At 36.9% G+C, this 23,213-nt stretch overlaps 1 protein-coding gene across 1 annotated transcript in view; it reads left to right on the forward strand.

The window, feature by feature from the left end:
- Positions 1 to 23,213, forward strand: part of FCHSD2 (FCH and double SH3 domains 2) — a 169,066-nt gene that overhangs the window by 73,735 nt on the left and 72,118 nt on the right. The window contains exons 5-8 of the mRNA XM_006777958.2: positions 2,863 to 3,007; positions 8,967 to 9,100; positions 13,812 to 13,866; positions 14,727 to 14,855. Of these exons, the coding sequence (XP_006778021.1) occupies positions 2,863 to 3,007; positions 8,967 to 9,100; positions 13,812 to 13,866; positions 14,727 to 14,855 (463 nt within the window). The remainder of the gene's footprint in view (positions 1 to 2,862; positions 3,008 to 8,966; positions 9,101 to 13,811; positions 13,867 to 14,726; positions 14,856 to 23,213) is intronic.

A 23,213-nucleotide genomic window follows, 5' to 3' on the forward strand; every position in this document is an offset into this window, starting at 1 on the left:
GCAAACAGATAATAAAATTGGAGTTAGAGCAGAGAGGTAGTTGTTGGCAATGGCAAAGTCTAGGTTATGACCATGGGAGTGCACTTTCCAGATGGATAGCCTTAGAAAATTTTCACAACATTTCTAAGTTTTACTTTTCTTCTCTGCAAAATGGTCCTGCAAAATGGGGAAATGCCTATCTTACAAAGTTATCATGAGAATTAAGTGGTATGATAAATGTAAACTACATGACATAGTGACTAGCATGTGATAGGTTCTTAAAATAATTTCTCTCCTTTCTTTTGTAATTTTGACCCTCATTTCCTGACCTGAGCAGATTAATAAAATACCATACATACCTTTCCTTCTGCTTCAGAGTTACTTATATGAAGCCTAGTGACATAAGATAAAAATTTTAAATCACTCTATAAGCCATTATTATTTTTCCCCAATCAGAATGAAAAACACCACTAGCTTATAACTACCACTACTGTGTTAACAAGAAGTGCTTCTCTTTTACAATTCTGCTACTGTTGCTATTTATTCATTTAAAAGAATCTGTGTGTCACATCATTTGCATTTAATTGTTAAAATAGCCCTGTGAGTTATATTGTGCAGGTATTTTTGTTATTGCTTTGTTTGCCAGTTGGGGAACTGAAAGTAAAGTGAAAAGTTACATATGATTATATTCCTTAAATTAGAACTTGAACCCAGGTCTTCTGACTGACTAGTAACTGAATTCTGTGTTTTCCATGGTATCTCATTGTTGAGAATATGATTGCCTACTACAGATCTGTTACTCTATAAAGATCTCCTTTTAAATTGTATAATGAAAATATTTTTTATTGTATAGGCCTCATTGTACAGTATTATAAAATGAATTTATATATTCATCCATTTACTTCTTTTTTTCATTCATCGCATAATTATTATAATCTTTCTAAATAGTAGGCCATGTGATAGGTCCAGGAATATAATAGTGAGAAAGACATATACCCCTGCCTTCATGAAATTTTTACTATAGTGAGGACAGACTTTAAATAATTACATAACGCTGTTTATAATTGAAGGGAAAATGCTCAAGACAAGTGAACAAATAACAGAGAGAGTCTTGACTGAGTTTGTGGGTCGGCTTGGTGGTGATCATAAAAGACTTTCCTAAGGAAGTTGCATTCAAGATTTGAAGGATGAGCAACAGTCACCTAGGTCAGCGTTTTCAACCGGTGTGCCATGGCACGCTGATGCGCCGCAAAATTTTTTAAAACATGCAGTGCCTGACTGTTTAGTCAGGGGCACTAACCTCTTTTCCCTTAGATTGTTAAATTTAAAAAGTGACAACAACCAACACAGTAGCCATCCGGTGTGAATGAATTAAAAGTATACCTATTTTTTTGTGAGATTGAAAAAATATATGTTTTCTCATTTTTATTAGGATTTTAAAATATATTTTAATATAAATTAATGGATTATAAAACATAGTACTGAGCTTTTGATTCTTTGAGGAAATCAGTTGTTTGGACTGCTTTGGAGGTCCTGTGTGAGTTCACACCCAGGTTGCATTGATTGTCATGCAGTAAGGCCTTAGAGGAAATTGATTTTGCTGTTCTCTAAGTCCATCAGTACTTTTATGCTGATAGTTTTTGCTAGCACACTACACTGAATCTTTTTTCCAAAGATTGATTTATTTATTTTCTATCTAAGTAAATGAATATTTCCATCTAAACTGATTCATTTGACATATTACAAAAACTAATTTTTTGCACAAATTAATTGTTTCCTTGGTTGAAAAATAGTTTCAAGGTTTTTTTTAGTTCTAATTACGATGGGGGCCCAGCTAATTTTTGTTTTGTTTTCATGGATCATCCATTGCCTCCCTGCCCTCCACTCCCCCCGCTAGCATTTTATGTAGTATATGGTCCTATACATTGCTATAGTAGAAAATCCACACGACCTAGGAAAGGAAATCTCAGGAGATGAATGTTGTAATCTATCAGTGCATGTATCTCATTTTATAAAACAAAGTACCGTCCATTGTTCTGATATGTTATAAAATATGTTTATAGCTTGTGTATGGTCATACTAGAGCTGGCTAAGGCATTTAGCAAAGTAGAAGAGAAGGTTTGAAAAGGAAGTTGGCTATAAAAAAACACAGGTGAATAATTATTTGACTTTCCCAAGAGATTGCTGAGCACATTTATCAAGTAAAGGTAATGGGATTTGCTTGAAGTGATGCCAAGCCACAGTGTGATGCTGGCTAAGCATTATTACAACAGAGAAATAGATGTTACGCAATGATGCCATAGACTCCTTTTGTCAGACAAATAGATTTCTCCAGCACATAAGCAGTTGTTCTCCACCCCCCATGTCACATCAGTTTGTGTGAGAGTGATATGATGTAGTTCAAATAGAATGTACCTAACCTTCATCTGTATTTCAGTACTGCTGCATTCTTATGTGATTTAATTCTCTAAATCTGAGTCTCAGTTACTTCATCGATAAAAATTAAGAAAATATCTTGTTGAAATAATGACACTTGATAATCTTAATGATGACCCTGAGACTATGAAAGTCCTACAGGCTGAATTATTGACTGGTTTTTATAGTGTTAGCTTTGTCTGGAATTGCAATCCTTGTATCACTTTAACCAGTAATCGGAATAACTAATTAATCAAAACAGCCAATTTTTAAGCCATAGAGAGAGAGACTATATGCTGTGTTTCTACTTATGTATTCTAAAAATAGTGCTTCCTATAAACCAGTGTAAATACACTTTTAACTATAAAGACAACATTCTTTCTGTTTGTCAGTGTTAACCAGTAAGAAAAAGGTTAGACAGCTTTTCTCTTCCCTACCTAATGCTTTTCTGTCCCTCTTTGAACTTAGGAGCATGTATCCTGTTTGGAAATCTTTTCTCGAGGGAACAATGCAGGTAGCCCAGTCTCGGATCAATATATGTGAAAACTATAAAAACTTCATTTCTGAGCCTGCAAGGACAGTGAGAAGCTTAAAAGAACAGCAACTGAAAAGGGTATTGTTTCTATTTGTTTTTTTCTTATATGCATTTTAATATCTGTTATATTTGTAATCTGCAAGATTATATTAAACTAGAGGCCCAGTGCACGGATTTGTGCATGGGTCAGGTCCAGCCGCCTGGGCCCCAATTGGGGCAGATTGGGGCTGGGCCTGTTGGGAGGAGGAGATGGTGAGAAGTTGGCCGGCCAGCCCTCCCTGATCGGGGCCTGATGAGGGCCAGGCCGGCTGGGGGAAGGAGCTGCCGACAATTGGCCGGTGGGCCCCACCCCCAGTTGGGGTTGGGAGGCCGATTGGGGGTGGAGCTGGCCATGGGGAGGGGCTGTGGGTGGTGGGCCAGCCATCCCCACCCCCAAATGGGGTGGGGGGTGCAATCAGGGGTGGACCGGCCAGGGGGAGGGGCTGCGGGCCTATCATGGTGGGGCAGGCTAATTGGGGGCAGGGGTGGCCAGGGGGAAGGGAAGGAGTGTTTGGCCAGCCGGCCCCCGCTCTTAATCGGAGTGGGAGAGTCCAATCGGGGGCAGGGGGGAGGGGCCACGAGGTTGGCCGACTGGCCCCACCCACCCCCTAATCGACTGGTTTGCTGGCCACAGTGGGTGTCATAATGACCAGTCGTTATGGCCATTATGATCGCTGGCTTTTTATATATATAGATTGCATTTAATACTTGGAGCTTTCCTATTTGATCACAATTCTGATTTCAACATGTACTTTCTATCTACTGTGTTTTATTAACTGACAATGGTGAGTGTAAATTTAATGTGTGGACATTCTGAAAGTTCTGTAAATACTTAAATATTAATTTTCAACTTAGCTTAAGTAAATAGATTATAGTTTTACAACATTGGTATAGTTTGGTGTATATTAAAATAGTTACAATTTATTAATCTCACTGAGTCGTAAAAAAATTCAATATAGCTTCAATTTAAGCCATTTGCATAATGATTTAAAAGAAGTTGACACTTTGTCAAAATATAAAGTTATTACCAAAAATTACCAAAAATGATATACTCTAAATTTAATTATATAGGTCAGTGGTCAGCAAACTGCGGCTTGGCAAACCGTGGCTCGCAAGCCACATGCAGCTCTTTGCCCCCTTGAGTGTGGCTCTTCCACAAAATACTGGCTCTTCCACAAAATACCGACTTCTGGGCATAGGACACGAAGTTTCAATCACACTTTATGAGTGCTTGCACGTGATATTTTGTGCAAGCTGGCCAGTTTGCTGACCACGGATATAGGTTATGTAAAAGTAAAAGTTTTCAAATAGATCTTTCTTTGATTATGCAGAAATTAAAAATTCACAGAAAAATCATTATTAAATGTGATTTTTATGAAAGGCTTGCTATTGGAAATAGGTAATGGAATTATGTCATTTTTGGAAATAGAGTTACAAAAATAGAGATTGTCATGACACCTAAGAAGCAATTAAATTTTTCTTGGGGAATTATTAATACTTTAGAAGATATTAAGGTAATTATTTAAGAATATAATGTTTCAGAAGCCATCCAGTATTTTGATTCTAATTGTCATTTGGATTTTCAGAACTTTTGTACAAACAAAAAGCAACAAACACTAATCTTCCTTTTTGTCAAAGCATAATATGAATATGTTAAGTGTATGTTGTGTGTATATAAAATTTTAATCTCTTTCGAGCGATCAGATAATATCAGTTGATCTTAACATATGTTATAAGAATGCACTTTTTTATCTTTGATCAAATACCTTTTTTAAAACAAACATGGTGAATAAACTATATAACCACTGACCAAACAGTGCTTTGATTTTAAAGAAAATATTTTGTATGTGTATATACATATACCCATTTGTGCATGCTAAGAAAAGACAGGAAATGAATAATATTGTAACTTCCTAACTGGCAATACCATGTTTCAAATATCAGTGCTTTCAACAAATCAAACTGAATTACTGGAATGTTCCACCTTTTTCACTATCAGAATATTTTGAAAGAGTTTACCTCTTTTACTTTTTTTCTTCCATTGGTAGAATAGTCTCTGACCTGAATGTAACCAACATTCCTGAGCAAAGAATGTTTGGTGATATTTGACAAGCCCTCATATGTGAATTAACTTGTTTTATATTATAGCTGATAATCATGTTTATGTTTCATCTAAGCAATTGTTAAACATTAGGTACATATTAGGCTAACTGTCAAAACTCTGAGATTATAAATGACACAAACCAACTTCAGACATTTAAGCCAAGATGAAAATGTATTCGCTTGTACATTTCATCATGGATGGAATCTAGGTGGGGTGGATCCAGGTGTTCAAATAATAATATTAGAATTTAGTTTTTTCCTTCCCGTCCATTAGCTCTGCTTTTTCCAGTGGCTTCATTCTTTAGCAACTCTCTTCACAAGGTGGCCCCCAAAGTGCCAGATTTTAAAATCTTATAGCTAGCCATTCCATGTTTTCTATTTTTCTAGTAGTTCTAACAAAACCACCAGAATTGAAACTCATTGGGTTATCTTGGCTCACAGCCCACCCACTCCAGTCAGGAGTTACAATCGTCATATAAACTACATGGACTAAAAATGGGGAAAGAGATTCTCCGAAGGAAAATGGAGATGGGTTCCCAAAGAAACATTCACAAACAAAAGCAACAGATGGCCACTGCAATTGGCCTTTCCAATTGTACCTCCCAAACTTTATGATAACTAACTCCATATAGGAACAACTAAACCATCTACATATTCTTTTTCTTTTTCTTCTTAGGCTGGCTACCACTAGTGCTAGGACTGGGGCCACTTAGCAGGAATTAGGAGCACACACAGGCCAGATGCTGCTAATTTGGGAGATTTTAGAAAATTCTGAAGCATGAGCCAAGAGAAGCTGTTTGTATGGAAAAGCCACTAGTAATAGCTTGGGTGGGCCCACAAGTTGGGTGGGGCAGGGTCTCAGGTTGGGGTGAACATTGTAAGCCAAGTTAATGGAGACTCAGATATGGGGCCTGCCTGCTGGCTCAGTGGAGTTAGGGCTCAGAAAAAGAACAATGGCCTCTTCCAGCACTGCTGTCTGAGAGAAAGCTGCCCCTTAGCCCTTGCCCTGAAGCCAGACAATTCAGTTCTTCCCCTGGTGCCTTTGGAGCTGCTGCCCCAGTACTGGAGCTCAGAGCAAGTGAGTCTCAGTAAGTCTGTGCATGGGCCCTTTAAGAGGAACTGCCTGGGACTCCAGCCAACTTTTGTCTCCCTCAGCCTCAATCCCCACTGGCTTTTACAGCTAGAAGTTAGAGAGACTTTTCTTCCTGGCACCGGAACTTTTCCCCAGGTTGGGGATTCTGATGTGGGGCCCCTGAGACCCTTCGCTCCTTAGTGGAGGACCTCTGAATTTGAGATATTTCTCCTGGTTTTTCACCACCACACATGGTGTAGGACCAACCCATTTGGTATCCCTGCCCCTTCTACCCATCTTGATATGGCTTTTTCTTTATATTCTTAGTTATAGGACTTCTGTTCAGCCATATTTCAGGTGTTCTGAATGATAGTTGTTCTGTAATTTAGTTGTAATTTTGATGTAATTATGGAGGTTCCTAGTACCATGTTAACCTATACCTCCATCTTGACTAGAACTCCTCATATTTCTGTACAACCTTTATGCTTATTTATTATTATTTCTGAATGACTTTTTCATTTATGCTACTTTATTTCATCATACCTCTGTTTAATCATAACAATAATCTGCAATAAAAGTTAGCTTTGCTTTTTTCAGTTATTTTTTTTAAGGTAAATTTCCAGGACATGACTACTTGGTCAGAGAACCTACTAGTTTGTAGGACTTGGATGTACTGGCCCAAGTTACTTTTATTTTTATTTCTGCTTTCAAGTTATCAGCAAGTCTACCTGTCCTATCTATCCATCTGTCTCTCTATCTATATTCTTTCCGTGTCATACTCAGAGGTCATTCTTTTTAAAATTTCTTTACTACGATCTAAGTTATAATATCCAAGTTTGTCATCATTTTATATGATCCCTTAGCCTTAATGTAAACTTATACACTTGATTCTGTCTGCTCAGTGCTGGTATCTCTTGGGGGAGAGCTGGGCTTTTCTTAACATAGGCAACATTAAGCTTCTTTTTAAGTATATAATAGTCCACCCCAGAAAAGTAGATTCCCACAGGCGAAATTTATTTTAGAAGTTGGAAAGAAAGCCCTAGGTAATCTTTTCCTATGCAAATTAAGTTTTATGACTTTTTAAAAATAAATATTTTTGGTATTTTGCTACGTAGAGAGCACTTTCCTTTGAAGAAAAACCGTAATTACTCTGACTTGAATAGCTCACTTGGGTTATGGAGAACATTTGGTTGTAGGGAAGAAAGGATTACAAGAGATCTCTTCAGTGTAAACATAGGCTATCTCTAGTAGTTTAATAACTAGTATCTTGGAAACATATGTAAAGGGGGAAAAGCAAGTTGGAATAGAATCAACCAGAATTTTATAAGAGTTTTGAGAATCTTTTTAAAGATATGAACTATCACAAAGTGCATCTGATACTGTGGTACATAGAGAAAATAGTAGCCTTTTGAGTGGCATTGTTCAATCATTTATGTAAGTTTCAAGTGTACAGTTCTTTGGTGCATCATCTGCTTATTGCATTGTGTGCTCATCACCCAAAATCTAGTCTCCTTCTGTCACCATATAGTTGATCTCCTTTACTCTCTTCATGCAGCCTCTTCCCCTCTGGTGACCACCATATTCTTGCCTGTGTCTAGGAGTTTGTTTTATTTGTTCATTTGTTGCTTATAGTTCATTTACAGTTTTTCCCAGTTGATGCAATTTACCTATCAGGGTTCATAAGCATTGTTGTTGAGTAACTGAGTTGACACTGTCCTCATCAGGTTTCCACTGAAACACAGACCTAAAGCTCCAGTTTTTATGCAGAAGGAAAGAGGTGTGTTTTCTTAACCCTTTATTCACAGCCTGGCAATTATTAAATGCTCAATACATGTACCCATAGGGAACCTTCCAGATCTCTCAGTTCTTGTAAAGGAGTACCTTTCTTGACACCTAACAATTTCTGGGAAATTCTGTCCTATATGTCACATGGCTAAGTTTAAGTTTGTCCTTGCTCTCCCGATGTCCTTGCTCTACTCCACACTGTTCAGCCTGTGGAGGCCTTCACCACTGTCTCTTCCTGCTTTGCTGAGCTTTTATCAGTGTCCGCCAAGCACTGTCTGTGCTGTTCCAGGCTCACAAGATTTTCATTGGGGGCTACTCTGAACTGACCTCAGGCTGGGGAAACTTTTCAGTGGTTTGTTTTAAACCAGGGAAAATTATTCCCTTTTGGATATCCAGAAGGGTCCCAAAATAGTGCTACTTTGGCCTCGATGTATAACAGGAGTTTATTGATTAAACATTGCTTGGTGTTATTATGTCTATTCTTTCCAGAGTGTATATGTGCATCCAAAGAGTTGGGGATAGTTTTGAGTAGTAATTATTATTGTGGGACCCAGGTTTCTTGCTTCTCTCCATCTTGGGCTTATCAAACGTCAGACTTCTCAGATTTCACTTCTTTTCTAGAAGTGAATTCTTCAGTACCTTTTGTACCACTGGTTCCCCAAACATATAGAAACTTTATTAAGATTATGAAGAAACACAGAATTGCTTTATTATTTTACCTTTATTGCCATGAGAACTCCAATAGTAAGAGCATGTTCACTGTTGCTCTCCTTATCTTACCTTAATGCCAGTCATTAGCACTCAGAGATGATTTCCCAGAACAAAGTTGTTCAGCAAACTGTGACACTGGGCCGTACATTACTTGCAGTGGGAGTATCAGCCGTTCGCTGGATTTTGATTTGCAATTTGAAGGAGACCAGGAGTGTGGATTCTTCTCCTGGGTTTACATCCTACGGGGATAGCGCATAGTTCTTGGGACAAACTAATTTATGTAAGCCTCAAACTAAACTCATAATAATTGAACTTTTTATTTTACAGTGTGTGGACCAGTTGACAAAGATCCAAACTGAATTACAAGAGACAGTGAAAGATTTAGCTAAAGGCAAAAAGAAGTACTTTGAGACTGAACAGATGGCTCATGCAGTACGAGAGAAAGCTGACATCGAGGCAAAGTATGTTTTAGCATTTGTGAAAAAGTGATTATGCAAATAAATGTTATTTTTGCGAATCCTTTGTTTTCTATGAATATCAGGCATAGACTCATTCTTAGGTTATGTTGGTTTCATCTGACCTGTAAGTGTACTTCAGATCAAAAAATTTTTTATATTAGCTGATTTTACTTAAAATAATATAGCCAAATAAGAAGATTTGATTAGTCAGTTTTTACATTAAATTGAGTTATCTAAAGAAGACAAAGGAATATTGTGTTGAAATCTTAGCAAAAGTCTAGTTAAAGATGGTATGGTGTCTGAATATCAGGGTTTCAGAGCCTTATTTTTCTCATGCTAGACTCTAAGTCAATTGTAGTTGGAAATCCCTGGTCATCAGCATGTCATTGAGGGAGGGACCATGGACACATCACATGAACAAGGACACTGACCTCAGTGTAGAGACCCTGCCCCTGGCACAGTTTTCCTCTTATGTGAAATTCTAGTATATATAGTTTTTTTATGTCTGCTTCAGCAACTTTGTGAATTTTACATCTGCATTTGTAATTTACAAATTCATTCTTTTGAGAATAATTAGGAAAAGAAGGAAATGACATTGGGTAATAGCAAGAGATAATGAAGCAAACAGTAGAGTTGCAATGACAACTTGAGAAAAGATACGTTTTTAAGGGGAAAAAAAGCCTGTATCCTAGAATGGAACTCTGAAGAGGTCTGTGAGGAGAGCTAAGACTCCCATTCAGTGCTCACTGATGCAAAATCTAGGGGTCTGAACTCCGAGTCATGAAATCAGAAAGGCTATGAACACTTGTACAGACTAGTAAGGTGTGGGGAGTGTCTTCCTAATATGTTTTTTATCTGCAAGAAATTAAAGAATCTCCTAAGTATCTTGTGAAAATTTAAGGACTCCTGGGAAGTATATGTACTACCAAGGTTTGGTAATTGAATGTTCATAAAGTACTTAATGTTACTGGGAAATATATTTTCTATTTACTGTTTCCCTGATTTAATGTATTGTCTTTATTACTTTATTTTTGTCAGCATACAAATATTTCCTGTAGAGGGAATGAACCCATCTTCCCAAAAAGAACCAAAATTTTTTAGATCAAGTGATCTCCATTAGGAATATCCTGTTATGGAACTTGTTTGTTAAAACTCTCAGGGAGCCCTAACCAGTTTGGCTCAGTGGATAGAGCATCGGCCTGCAGACTGAAGGGTCCCAGGTTCGATTCCGGTCAAGGGCATGTACCTTGGTTGTGGACACATCCCCAGTAGGGAGTGTGCAGGAGGAAGCTGATCGATGTTTCTCTCTCATCGATGTTTCTAACTCTCTATCCCTCACCCTTCCTCTCTGTAAAAAATCAATAAAATATATTAAAAAAAAAACTCTCAGGGATTCTAGAACAAAGAATTGACTGATTTGTAGCACATACAGAAATACATACTCAAGGCAGGGCCTACAGGGTGAAAATGAGGACAGTTGAGGGCTGTTCCTGCGAAGTGTGGGTTTGACAGGGTCAAATGGTCACAGATGCTGATTGAAAGGAACTCCTTCTGACATGGCTCAAATTCAAAGGGGATATGAATTGGACATTTTCAGTGTGTAACTTTTCTGGAAAATTAACTGCAGAGTAAGAAATGCCTTTTCATCTTTACTCACTACTTGTTTATTTAATAATTACTTTATATTGGGTGCTATGGGTACAGATATGAGTAAGATTAAATTTTGTGCCCTAAAGAAGTTTAAAGCCTATAATTAAAGACTAATATATTTAAAAGTGATTTTATGATTTGTTTATTCCTAGTAAACTTAAAGAAACTAAGTGCCTAAAGTCACTTACCTAGTAACTAATTTATTTGTAGTAGTTGTCCTATATAATAAAAGGCTAATATGCAAATTGACTGAAGAGTGGAATGACCAGTCCCTATAACGCACACTGACCACCAGGGGGCAGACACTCTCACAGGGGGAGCACCGCTCAGCCAGAAATTGGACTCACAGCTGTCGAGCCCAGCAGCTGTGGCAGTAGCCTCTCCTGCCTCCGCAGCAGCGCTAAGGCTGTCCAACTGACGGCTTCCGGACTGTGAGAGGGGTGCAGGTTGGGCTGAGGGATTCCCCCTCCCCCGGAGTACACAAATTTCATGCAGCAAGCCTCCAGTATGATAATACGTAGGGACGGAAAGTAGACTCATTTTGCCTAATGTAAAAGGAAACCTTTATAGAAGTGATGTTTGAACAGAGTCTTGGAGAACGAATATGATTTTTCTGAGTAAAGATGGGAAGGAAGAACAGGAATGGGGACGTGAAAACTGAAATACATATCATTTGATAAATGATTTGACTGTTGGTGAGATGTGCACTTTAGGAGAGATATGCATCTCAAAGGAAGAGGGATATCATTTGAAGGCAAAGATGAGTTCCGATTTGTATATGAAGGTTCTACAAAACCTGGTGACCATTGGTATGAATGTATTTTGTAGGGAGTCATATAACTCATTCTCAGATGAGAATCTGGGGGTTAACTGCCTTTCAGACGATAGGTATAGGGATGAAATCATATATAAAATGAGATGGGAGGTTGAGTTGGAACCCTAAGTGATGTTAACATTTGGAAGGTAGATGAGGAAGAGTTCATTATATATATATATATATATATACACACACACACACACACATACATACATACATACATACATACATATATCTTATTTGTTCTAAATAGTAATCGCTGAGGACAGGGACTGTATTATTCTATTGATTACCTACTTTAGTACCATACAAGAATTATATGAGGATTCATAAATGAAGCAGAAGCCAAAAACTTAAAACCTTACATTGGAAAATCAAAGTGCAACTCAGACTATTTGGATAATGGCTACAAAAAAATGGATAATTGAGGACCCCCCCCCCAAACCTGAATGGGCCCTCTCAAATTTTAAAGTGTGCGGCCTTTGTTTTTCTAGATTAAAATGAAAACGAATACAATTGATAAAAACCAAAACCCCCATGAAGTATGAATATGGCAAGGTAGAAAATAGCAGGAATATCTTGGACCCAATTTTTTTTAACAGTGGGGAAGTAGTTCTGATGCATATGTGTGTACATCCTTAAATGTTTCTCTCTCATTAGAAAAGGGAGAGGCTGCTTTTGCTGTCCTTGTCACATCTGTTCTGCAGGGACCTGCTTGCCCTGTGGTCTGCAGCTTCAGAGTATGGCTCAGCTGCCAAAACATGTGTTGAATTCTCCACTGCAATCGCCATGACACTGCAGTCAAGACAAACTTTGCAGCTTCAAAATTCACTGGTTGTAGGAATGTTAATTGTTTCTTAGCACTTGTCTATTGACTTTCTTCTTGTTATCTCTGGTTGTTTGGGTAAAGCCAACATATTTTAGCTACTAATTTTTAGATTATGGTTCCCTTCCCATACTAAAAGGGATTGAGGGAAATCATGACACCAGATTGGGAGAAGATAAAATAGAACAAAACCATATAGGGCAACATAAACTGATGAACAAAAACAGATCCAGAGACAGAGAAGCATCGATCAGACCGTCAAACCTCAGAGGGAAGGTAGGGGAGGGCGGAGGTTAGGGGGAGAGATCAACCAAAGGACTTGTATGCATGCATATAAGCCTAACCAATGGACACAGACACCAGGGCGGGTAAGAGCATGAGTGGGGAGGAGGGACAATGGGGGGATAAGGACACATATGTAATACCTTATTCAATAAAGAAAAAGAAGAAAAAAATATATATAGATATATACAAAATATAAATAAAAGCAAAAAGTTAGAAATAACCCAACTGTTCATGAATAGGAGATTATAAAATAAAGTATTGCACATCCATGCACTAATAAAAAAACAAACATGTAGGGCAGAGAGTCCAGGGACTTTCTCATTGTGTTGCAAATACTACATTAAGAGTGAAGAGGGCACACAGGCAGGCACCCAAACAAGAACTTTTAATGTGAGAAATAATGGAATTAAAGACTTGCTAGAGTCCAGTCACTATCATACTGTGGATTGCATTGTGGCATTGTTGCAGCCTATCACACACTGCCCTGAAAGCCTGCTAACCTTTGCCTCCATAGGTTGGTTATTCCTGGGTTTAAGCTTTCCATGTAGGAACTACAGTATGAGTAATTGTAAAATATGGAAATTACCTATAGATTGATGACTCTTGTTTTTTATGAAATACCTTTATATTGAATTTATCTAGTTGATTTTTTTGTCATTCAGGATATTTTATTTTATTAATCTCAGTATTTTCTGTCTCATTACATTACATTCTTCCTGTAGTAAAATAAAGGAAAATAATTACTGATCTTGGTTTTCCATTATTTTAGTTCTCTTTTATTTTTATTTATTTATTTTCTTAAATATATTTTATTGATTTTTCACAGAGAGGAGGGGAGAAGGATAGAGAGTTAGAAACATCGATGGGAGAGAAACATTGATCAGCTGCCTCTTGCACGCCCCCTACTGGGGATGTGCCCGCAACCAAGGTACATGCCCTTGATTGGACTCGAACCTGGGACCCTTGAGTCCGCAGGCTGACGCTCTATCCACTGAGCCAAACCAGTCAGGGCATTAGTTCTCTTTTAGAATAGTGTTGTGGAAAAGGGTAACTTTAAAAAATGTAGTAATTAAAATAATCACTTTATGATAAAATTTGATAGTTTTATTAACCATATTTTTCTGTTTTTATAACAGATCTAAACTTAGTCTTTTCCAATCAAGAATCAGTTTACAGAAGGCAAGTGTGAAGGTGAGTTTTTGAAAACTATATTTCACAATTGAGAAACCTTATCTTCAAAAAAAATAAAAGAATTGTGTCTTGATGATGGAGGTCAATTATTTTCAACTAATTTGGGGAAGTGTTTTAAAGTCATTACCTTTGGGGAAAACTTTCCTTCCCAGTTCCTTGGGTTCGGGGCGGATTTCACCCAGGTGTCAACACTTTGGACAGTGCTTGCTTCTCAAGATTGTTTTGCAGATAGGTTTCTGTACTTGATCTGCTTAGGTATCCTTATGTTTTTAATTCTTAGTACAAGAGACTTAGTCCACGGGCTTTAGAATGCTCTATAAAATCCATTTCATTGATATGTAGACCCTGAGCACAAATTCCTAGTAGCAAGTGTTTTTTTTCCTGTGGGACCCTCAGGGGTGAAGTACTTGATAGGTAAGCTTAGTGGCCTGGCTTTGGCTACCAGGCTCCCATCGGGAATGCATTTCTTTTGGCACATTAATAGTATTGAATTTTTAAAAACAATTTTCTGTCTCCAACAGAAGTACCCATATCTTTGACAATAACGATAAGGTACTTAATTTGGGAACCTTTATTTTCCCATTCGGATAAAACACACAAAATACTTTAAAGTTCTCTAAAAAGCTTTGGAAGTATGTTAAGTGTAAATAACAAATATTTGAAAACACTCTTACCATATTTAACAGTTCTAGGTACTGTTCACTTATTTCCTCAATAGTGTTGAATAGTTTTGTATGCATATAAATGTTTCTGCACGTGACCTTTACTCTTGTTGAGCCATTAATTGCCAACTAAGAGAGGTAATGTTTTGCACTGTAATACCAGTTTGCACTGATTTTTTTTCTTTTATTATGTTATAGTTAAAAGCCCGGCGATCTGAGTGTAATTCCAAAGCTACCCACGCAAGGAATGATTATCTTCTTACATTAGCAGCAGCAAATGCACACCAGGATCGCTACTATCAAACAGATTTAGTTAACATTATGAAGGTAAAACAGCCTTAATATCTGTGGTAATTTGGTTTCATTAAAGACAAAAATAACTGACGAATTGTATGTTCAGTACATGGGATTGAGTCTATAGAATAGCATCCAGGCTACTTTGCATTTTGTTGGAATATACTTGATCTTGTTTGGGTAATCTCTGTTTTAGGTAATTCTGAATTAATTTTTAGTGTAAGAACATGTTTAAAGCCAAATCATAGTAAAGGATTGTATTATTCCCTAGTAGCAGCAGATATTTACTGTATAAAGGTTATCAATATATAAAATAAGATTATTTTTTAAAAGCTTATATTTTTAAAAATCCTATAACTTTTCATTGATAGGTAAACTTGAACATCACTATTTTATGGTCTTTGAGGTACCTATGGAAAAACTTGTAAGAAAAGGTGTCTAGTAAGTTATGTGATAATACCTCCGCCCTGAGTATCACTCTGAAATGTAGATAGGTTGGATTACAGTTTCTGTGTGCCCAAACGCGATCTTGGTCTGTCCCTATTTATACACTATTTGTATCTTTGACTTGCACTAACTTTAAGGAAAGGGAGTGGAAGAGAAGAAAACTTTTTTAACCGGCCACCAAGTTTCCCCTTATTGCTGGCAGACAAGTTCTGCTTTGAATTATATCTCATTCTCTTTTGTCTTCTCAAGAACACAAACATTTGATTATTCTTTCTCTAAATTTTCAACCCATCTTCTCAAATGCATTGTCCTTAATGATTATCAAATACATTGTTTTCATTGAATTCTTTGCTGTATGAATCCAAGGTGTTGAGAATGGGAATGCAACAGGAGTGGGCGCTCTTTTTTTTTTAACAGTGACTCTGGGACAGATAAACTCTGTCCAGAAATGACAAGTTCTTTCCTTGAGAGTAGAGATAGGACATTTCCTGGAAGCTTGAGGGAAAAATGGGAGTGGTAGAGAGAGTCCAACTGGACTAAGAAGTATCCTATTGCAAGTTTTTTAACGACTTTTTTTTTTTTTCACTGCCTGATTTACACTTTTCCTAGCTTCTATCCTTTTCTGACCTGCTGGTTAGAATACAGGTGGTGAGAGAGACAAGGGATCGTTTTGAACTTTGCATACTTTTTCCCATGAAATGTACCTAGAGGTTTAGGCATTTTAGTATCTTATTGGATACTTTAGTATCTTACTTAGTGCTTCAGACTTAGATATGGCTTCCCATTATAATATGGTTTCATACAACCTATTTATTAAAGACTAGAGGCCTGGTACACAAATTCATGCACAGGAGGGGTCTGGCTGGCCTGTGCCAATTGGGACGGGCTGGCCAGGAGAGGGGCCACGGGTGGTTGGTGGGCTGGCCTCATCCCCTGGTCGAACTCCTGGTCAAGGGGACAATTTGCATATTAGCCTTTTATTATATAGGATAGGATTTTTAGTACAGGTTTCACTTAAGATTGTGATTTTTCTATATCCTTTTAGTATTAAATCAAAGCTGTTAACTGTATTTTTCCTTTTTGAATACTTTAAAATGAACATTATATTAGTTTAACCAAAAACAAAATCTTTATGTTTCTTTACATTGAATCTACAGCCAAATAAGTTCTCTTACTTAAAATCCTATGGTCTTTGATAAACCAGGAAAGAAAGGTGCAGTATTTTTTTAGGTATTTGCCCTCTGCCAACAAAACAAAACAAAACACGTTAATCGGCCCGGTCTGCTCTCGTGCATGTATGTATGTGATCAGCATTTGGATAGGCTATGCTTCAGATTACTCATTTCATGAAATATTAAAGGGTACTGAAGTGATAAAAATAGAGGCAGTTCTTATACCTAAAAAATAAGAAAGTATACCTTAATTTTCCTGTTGTGCATGTTAATTCATTTTCTTTCTCATGCTAATTCTATAGTCTGCAGTATTGGAAAACTCCCATTAATCATGCTGTTAGCCTCTTAGTAAGTTTCTGTCATTGAAGTGACAGTGGAGTGGCTGGCCCTTTAGTGTCTTTCTTGAAAATGTCTAGTTTTTGAATTGTTGTTAAGGTAATAATGCCCTAGCTAGAATCATTTTTTAAAAAAACTTATGTGAATAGCTTGGATGCCCAAAACTTGATTCATTAATTTAATCATACATACTTAATATTCGTTTATAGTATGGTAGCTACTGGACTACACTTTGGGAAGAAGCAAAGATGAGTAAGACACTCTCCTTATCCTCAAAGAGCTCAATCTGGTAAGAGAGAGAGAGAAATGATTACCAATTAGAATAATCAAATCACTTACTGCTAGAGGACCTTGGTTAGTAATAATAATAGCTATCTTTCTTTTTATAATGCTTGATGTCACCCTGGAATTATCTTAATCACTTTAGGCACATTATCCTTTCTCGTTTTCCTGATTAGAGTTCATTATACGTTATTTAAATAACATTCTATCTTATAAATGAAATGAAATGAAATCCCAACTCTAGATGAACTCAGATAACCTCTTTGTATCTGCATCTAAGTAGCCAAATACTACTGAAGAAGATCTTTCGACAACAGATTCATGATCATAAATTAATGTGGAACCCGTCTCAAATGGACCGGTAACACTGCTCAGATTTCCTACTATATTTCCCTAGTCAACTTTCCCTCCTATTTTAAACAATTATTTCAACTTTTTTCCTTCTCTTCAAACCTCAAACTTACCCTTTCTTTCACTACTGTGGCAAGTGGTCTTTCTTCCTAATTTACAGAGAAAATAGAAGCCATTAAAAGGGAGAATCCATTATTGTCTCATTACCTGCCTCCATCTGTCCCCTCCTGCCCTCTCAGAATAAAAACAATTGATAATTTTATTTTCTCCTTATCTTTATTTTTAGGTGACTAGTTGATGAGAATTTAGTGATGATGGCCCTCATTAGGTCTATCTTTTGTGTTGCGCTTCCCTAACCTGGATTAATTGCCCTCCTGTGTCCAATGCAAGTGCAGTTGTTCTGAGATCTTCCTTTGTCTCTTTCCTCTGTTGGCTCTTCAGTTTTCTGTATCCTGTGTCTTCTCTTCTCTTGGTTTACTCTGTTTTGGGGAATATCTCCTCTAGTACTTTCTTGAAAGAGTGAACATGAGAGCTAAGTTTTTGAGATACTATGTTAATGAAAATGTAATTATTTTGTGCTGATACTTGGGTATAGAATTAAAGATTGAAAACCATTTTTATTCAGATGTTTAAGTCAATACTCTGTTGTTTTCTTGTTTCCTGTGTAGGTATTGAGAATTCAAAGCCATCTGGTTCTTGATCCTTTGTATCTGATCAATATTTTTTAGAAGCTTTATGAAATATCCTCAGTATGCCCTTTGATTCTTGTATTAATTCTCCCTTTTTGTTTTCTTTTTCTGAAACTCCTGTCATTAAGATGTGGGATATCCTGGCCTAATTCTTTATTTTTCTCTTATTTTTCTTTTTTGTCATTATGCACTACTGTCTTGGAGTCTTCAACTTTATGGTGCAACTCTTCGTAAGTGTTTTAGGTTTTGTCAATATCCAATTGTTTCTTTTTGTTTCTTGAATATTCCTTTTGTATATTAAGCAGGTTTTTGTGCTTTGTCTTCTTTTTTAAATTCTGATAGTATCAATAGATTTATTTAATATATTTTCTTCTCCCTGCATAATCTCTGTTTTAGACTGTTTTTAGCAACTTTGAGCTTCATAATAGGGTGGTCTGGTGGACCTTCGTAGGAAAAACCCTAATGTCGTATCCTTAAATTTCTCCTCTTAGGCTGGTTAAACCCCCTCTTTGCTCCCTTCCTTACTTCATTACTCCCTTCATTACATCTCCTCTGGTGTCATTCTCTGAGGAAGACTCCCATGAGCTCCTTAACCTGGTTATACCTCCCACACAGTGTGATGATCTAATAAAATTAACGTGCTTAACACAGTCATAGTTTTATGTGTATCTGTGTGATTATGTGACAGCTGCCTTATCTCCCACTTAACTATACATTCCATGTGAACAATGATTGTGTCTATGTCATTGGAGAATTTATCCTAGCTACCTAGTATAATGTGTGTTAAATGTCTTTAAATTAATATTATTGAATGAATGAATGAATGAATGAGCAACCAAACTTATTTTAATCTTCACAGGATGAATTATTCCCAATTTACAAATGAGGAAATTAGGACAAAGCCTGGATTTAACTCTGGCAGGTCTCAGAGCCAGTGACATTAGCTCTTTATATGAACTAGCTTTTTAGACCTATTTCCTCCTCCCTTATTCAATGGGGAATAATTCAGCACTCTTTTGTCTCATTTGGGTTCTGTGAGGAGCAAATGAAGTAATTAACAAAAAAGTGTTTTTGTTAATTTTGAAGCTTGGTATATATGTTATACATTGTCTTTTTACATAACAGAAATTCTATTGATATTTTAAATAAATTGTGCATTTCTTTAGCATTGGGGGGAAGAGTGTAGAAGAGGCCTTGAATGCTTGGGAGTGTGAGTGAAGCAACTGTTTAGATATCTAACTGGTTAGGTACTTTTAAATATGTTATTTCCTTTATTTAAATACATTATTTTATTTAGTTTCATAATATCTTTTAAGCTAAATACTAGCCCTGTTTTTATACAGATCACATAGCAGGCGTTTAGTGAAGTTCAGCTGATAGGTGTAGTAGCCAGGACTTACGTCAAGGTCTCTGTGACTTTAAAGCCTGCGTTCTTTCCTAGATATCACGCTGGGTTCTTTTCATACCACTCCAATTTTCTTGATAGTAAAAGATAGTATAGTAAGCAGTAGTATAAAGTGAATGTCATAAATTCTGAGAGAATTTATTTGTAAAATAAAATTCACAATTGAAAATTCTCCTGCTTTAATTATTCTAAAAAGCAAGATTGGGTCAGTATTTAAATACAAGTATTTAGACAGATTCCCCAAGGAGTATTTTGTATTTCTTATGCCAGTACTAATTTCTGTTCCATCATTCCAGTCTTTGGAAATATATTTGAATCCTGATTCTGTCCTTCACAATATTGAGCGTGCTCTCCTTCTTTTATCATCCATAAACTTGATAAGCTTTCCTTCTATTTATTTTTCCATGGATTAGATAAAATCATTGAGATGGATAGAACCCTGTGCTTTCTTTGCTACTAAAATTTACTTCCAACTTTACCCATCTCTTAATTAGCCGCTGTTATTCAACAACTGTGAAATCGTTAACCACACAGTTTTTTCATCTGCATTTTTTTCAGTCTTATTCACAAGTAAGTATAACAAAATGGTTAAAGAAGAGAAGTTTTAGAGTAAGCAAATCTGGTTTGACTGTTGGCTCTATCATTTAATAGTTTGCAACCTTGAGTAATTATTTCCCTTCTGTAAGTCTCAACTCATCTGTAAAATGGGGCCGCTAAGTGTCCCAAATTGCTTTGCAGTGGTTCTCAACCTTCTGGCCCTTTAAATACAGTTCCTCATGTGACCCAACCATAAAATTATTTTCGTTGCTACTTCATCACTGTAATGTTGCTACTGTTATGAAACGTAATGTAAATAGCTGATATGCAGGATGGTCTTAGGCGACCCCTGTGAAAGGGTCGTTCGACCGCCAAAGGGGTCGCGACCCACAGGTTGAGAACCGTTGCTTTAGGGAATAGTAAATGAGGTAAATGTACATTAAATACTTACTACTTTGCCCAACATATAGCAAGCATACAGTACATGGGAAAGTGGTTATCATCATTATCACTATTAATTAAAATGATTATTCATTTATTAATTCAAGACATTTTATTGCATGTTTGCTTTTTGCCGCGTCCTGTTCTAGGCATTGGAAATATTATAAAAAGGACAACAATAATTAAAAGTACTTATAAAACACTTAGTATATGCTAGGCACTGATCTAAATGATCTACTTGCAGTAACCTGCCAACTCTCTGGTAGATACTGTTCATCTCTCTATTTGACAGAAGAGAGAAGTGAGGCACAAGAAGGTTAAGTAAGCTGCCCAGGTCACACCGGTAGGCAGTAGGCAGTAGAGCTGGAATTTGAACTCAACCTGTGTGCTTTCTTTAAACCATGAGGTAACATGGCCTGTCATGCAGAGTCACTTCCCGCAATGCCTGCTGAAATCAGGATATTCCAGTATAATGGCAGTTCCATAATCTAGCAACTCCATTACTGAAAAATAAATTAATAATATAAAAAGATCGGTTATGACCTCATCCTGGTGTGACTTTTGTTTTAACCTGTGCTGGTTCCTGGTAATTGCCTTTATCTTTTTAAATTATAAAGCTGTTTGTTTAATAATCTTTTCCAGATAGGAAGGCACATTAAGTTTATTTCTCTGTCATTTTTAATGTAATTAAAGTACATTTTTAGTAAAAAAAAAAAAATAATGCAAAAATCCTCAAAGTTTATGTACTTATTTGACAATTATTAAAGAAAAAGCATGTCAAAATATAAATCTAGTCATCATTTAGTTTATATGACATATTTTTTAATAAATGGTTCCCATTCTTTTTACTTTGAATATCGGGAGCTTATACCAATGGTTCTCAAATTCTTGGTCTAAGAACCCCTTTTACTCTTAAAAATTATTAAAAACCCAAAGAGTTATTGATAGTTACTATGTTAGAAATTTAAACTGAGAAAATTTAAGGACACGAGAATACATAAGTGCAAATAGACCAATTGCATTATCATGTGTTCTCAAGCCCTTTGGAAAACTATCATATAGTTGTGAGTGAATGGGGATGGAAAAGACAAATAATAACAATAGTTTTACTTATTCTTTTCCAATTTGGATGCCTTTTATTTCTTCTTCTTGTTTGATCACTATGGCGAGCACTTCCAGTACCATGTTGAACGGGAGTGGTAGAGTGGACATCCCTGTCTTGTTCCTATTCTTAAGGGAAATGGTTTTAGTTTTTGCCCATTGAGTATGATGTTGGCTATAGGTCTGTCATATAAGACTTTTATTATGTTGAGGTATGATCCCTCTATTCCCACTTTGCTGCGAGTTTTTATCAAGAAAGGGTGTCGATTTTGTCAAATACTTTTTTTTGCATCAATTGATATAACTATGTGATTCTTATCTCTCACTTTGTTTATGTGATGTATCACGTTTATTGATTTGCAGATATTGTACCATCCTTGCATCCCAGAAATAAATCCCATTTGGTCATGGTGTATGACAATACCAAACAAAACAAAACAAAAAACCATCCCTGGAAACTTAGAATCAAAGGAACTTGAATTCCAGTTCTGCCTCTACCAGTCAACATTCGATTTACATAACCAGTCGATCTCACTTGAACCAGTGTCTGACATACAATATTAAATACTTTTGTTGCTCATGTCAGTATACACACTGAAGGCTTTTGGGAGCATGTACTCTGACGGGGCTATTTTTGCAGTATATTAAAGCCAGGACCACCTTGTGTGGAGACTCATCATTTCATGTGGCATCTGACCAACTGTAGAAGCAGATCCACATTGACACTCTGAATTGCTAATCTCAGAAGGGACTGAGCATGAACAAAGACTGCAGAATATACGAAGTGGAAGAGAAAGAGTAACAGTTGAACTAGATGAAAATTTCTGAAATGGGTGAAGAGTCTTGACAGAACCTTAGAGACCATCTAGTCCTGCAAATCTCAGTGAGCTCTAGTGCTCCACCTGCTCACCCTCAAGATTCTAATATGTAGAGAGACCCATGACGCACACACCAAGTACAAAGGTATTAATACTGATAAGCATGTGTCATATTTTTAGGTGTGTCAGAGCAGGAAAATAATTGAGAAACTGACTAGTCCAGTACTTATTTCCAAAGATGGAAACAAGTCAGTTATATTTATAAACTAAAATGTTTTATTTTGCTCCAGAATTTATGTCCCTCAAATAAGGCTACTCTCCTACCTAACCATCCAAACCTACAGCCATCCAAACCAGGAAATCAACATCAGTGCAACACTACCATCCAGTCCACAGGCACAATCCAAATTTTACCAGCTGTTTAAACATTCTCTCTCTCTCTCTCTCTCTCTCTCTCTCTCTCTCTTTCTCTCTTATTGATTTCAGAGAGGAAATGAAATGGAGAGAGAGATAGAAGCATCAATAATGAGAGTCATTGATTGGCTGCTTCCTGCACACCTCCGCTGGGGATCGAGCCAAGAACCCAGGCGTGTGCCCTTGACCAGAATCAAACCTGAGACCCTTCAGTCCTCAGGCCGATGATCTCTTCACTGGGCCAAACCAGGTAGGCCACATTTTTTCCCCTTTTCAATCAGAGACAAGATAGACCCTCACCCAGTGTTTGAAACTCAGGTTCAGTGGGCTCTAGAACTTCACACTGTCACTACCCCCCCCCCCCCCCCCACCAACACCCCAACACCCCCGCCCCACGC

This window comes from Myotis davidii, unplaced genomic scaffold (genome assembly GCF_000327345.1).
Source record: "Myotis davidii unplaced genomic scaffold, ASM32734v1 scaffold169, whole genome shotgun sequence".
Lineage (NCBI taxonomy): Eukaryota > Metazoa > Chordata > Mammalia > Chiroptera > Vespertilionidae > Myotis > Myotis davidii.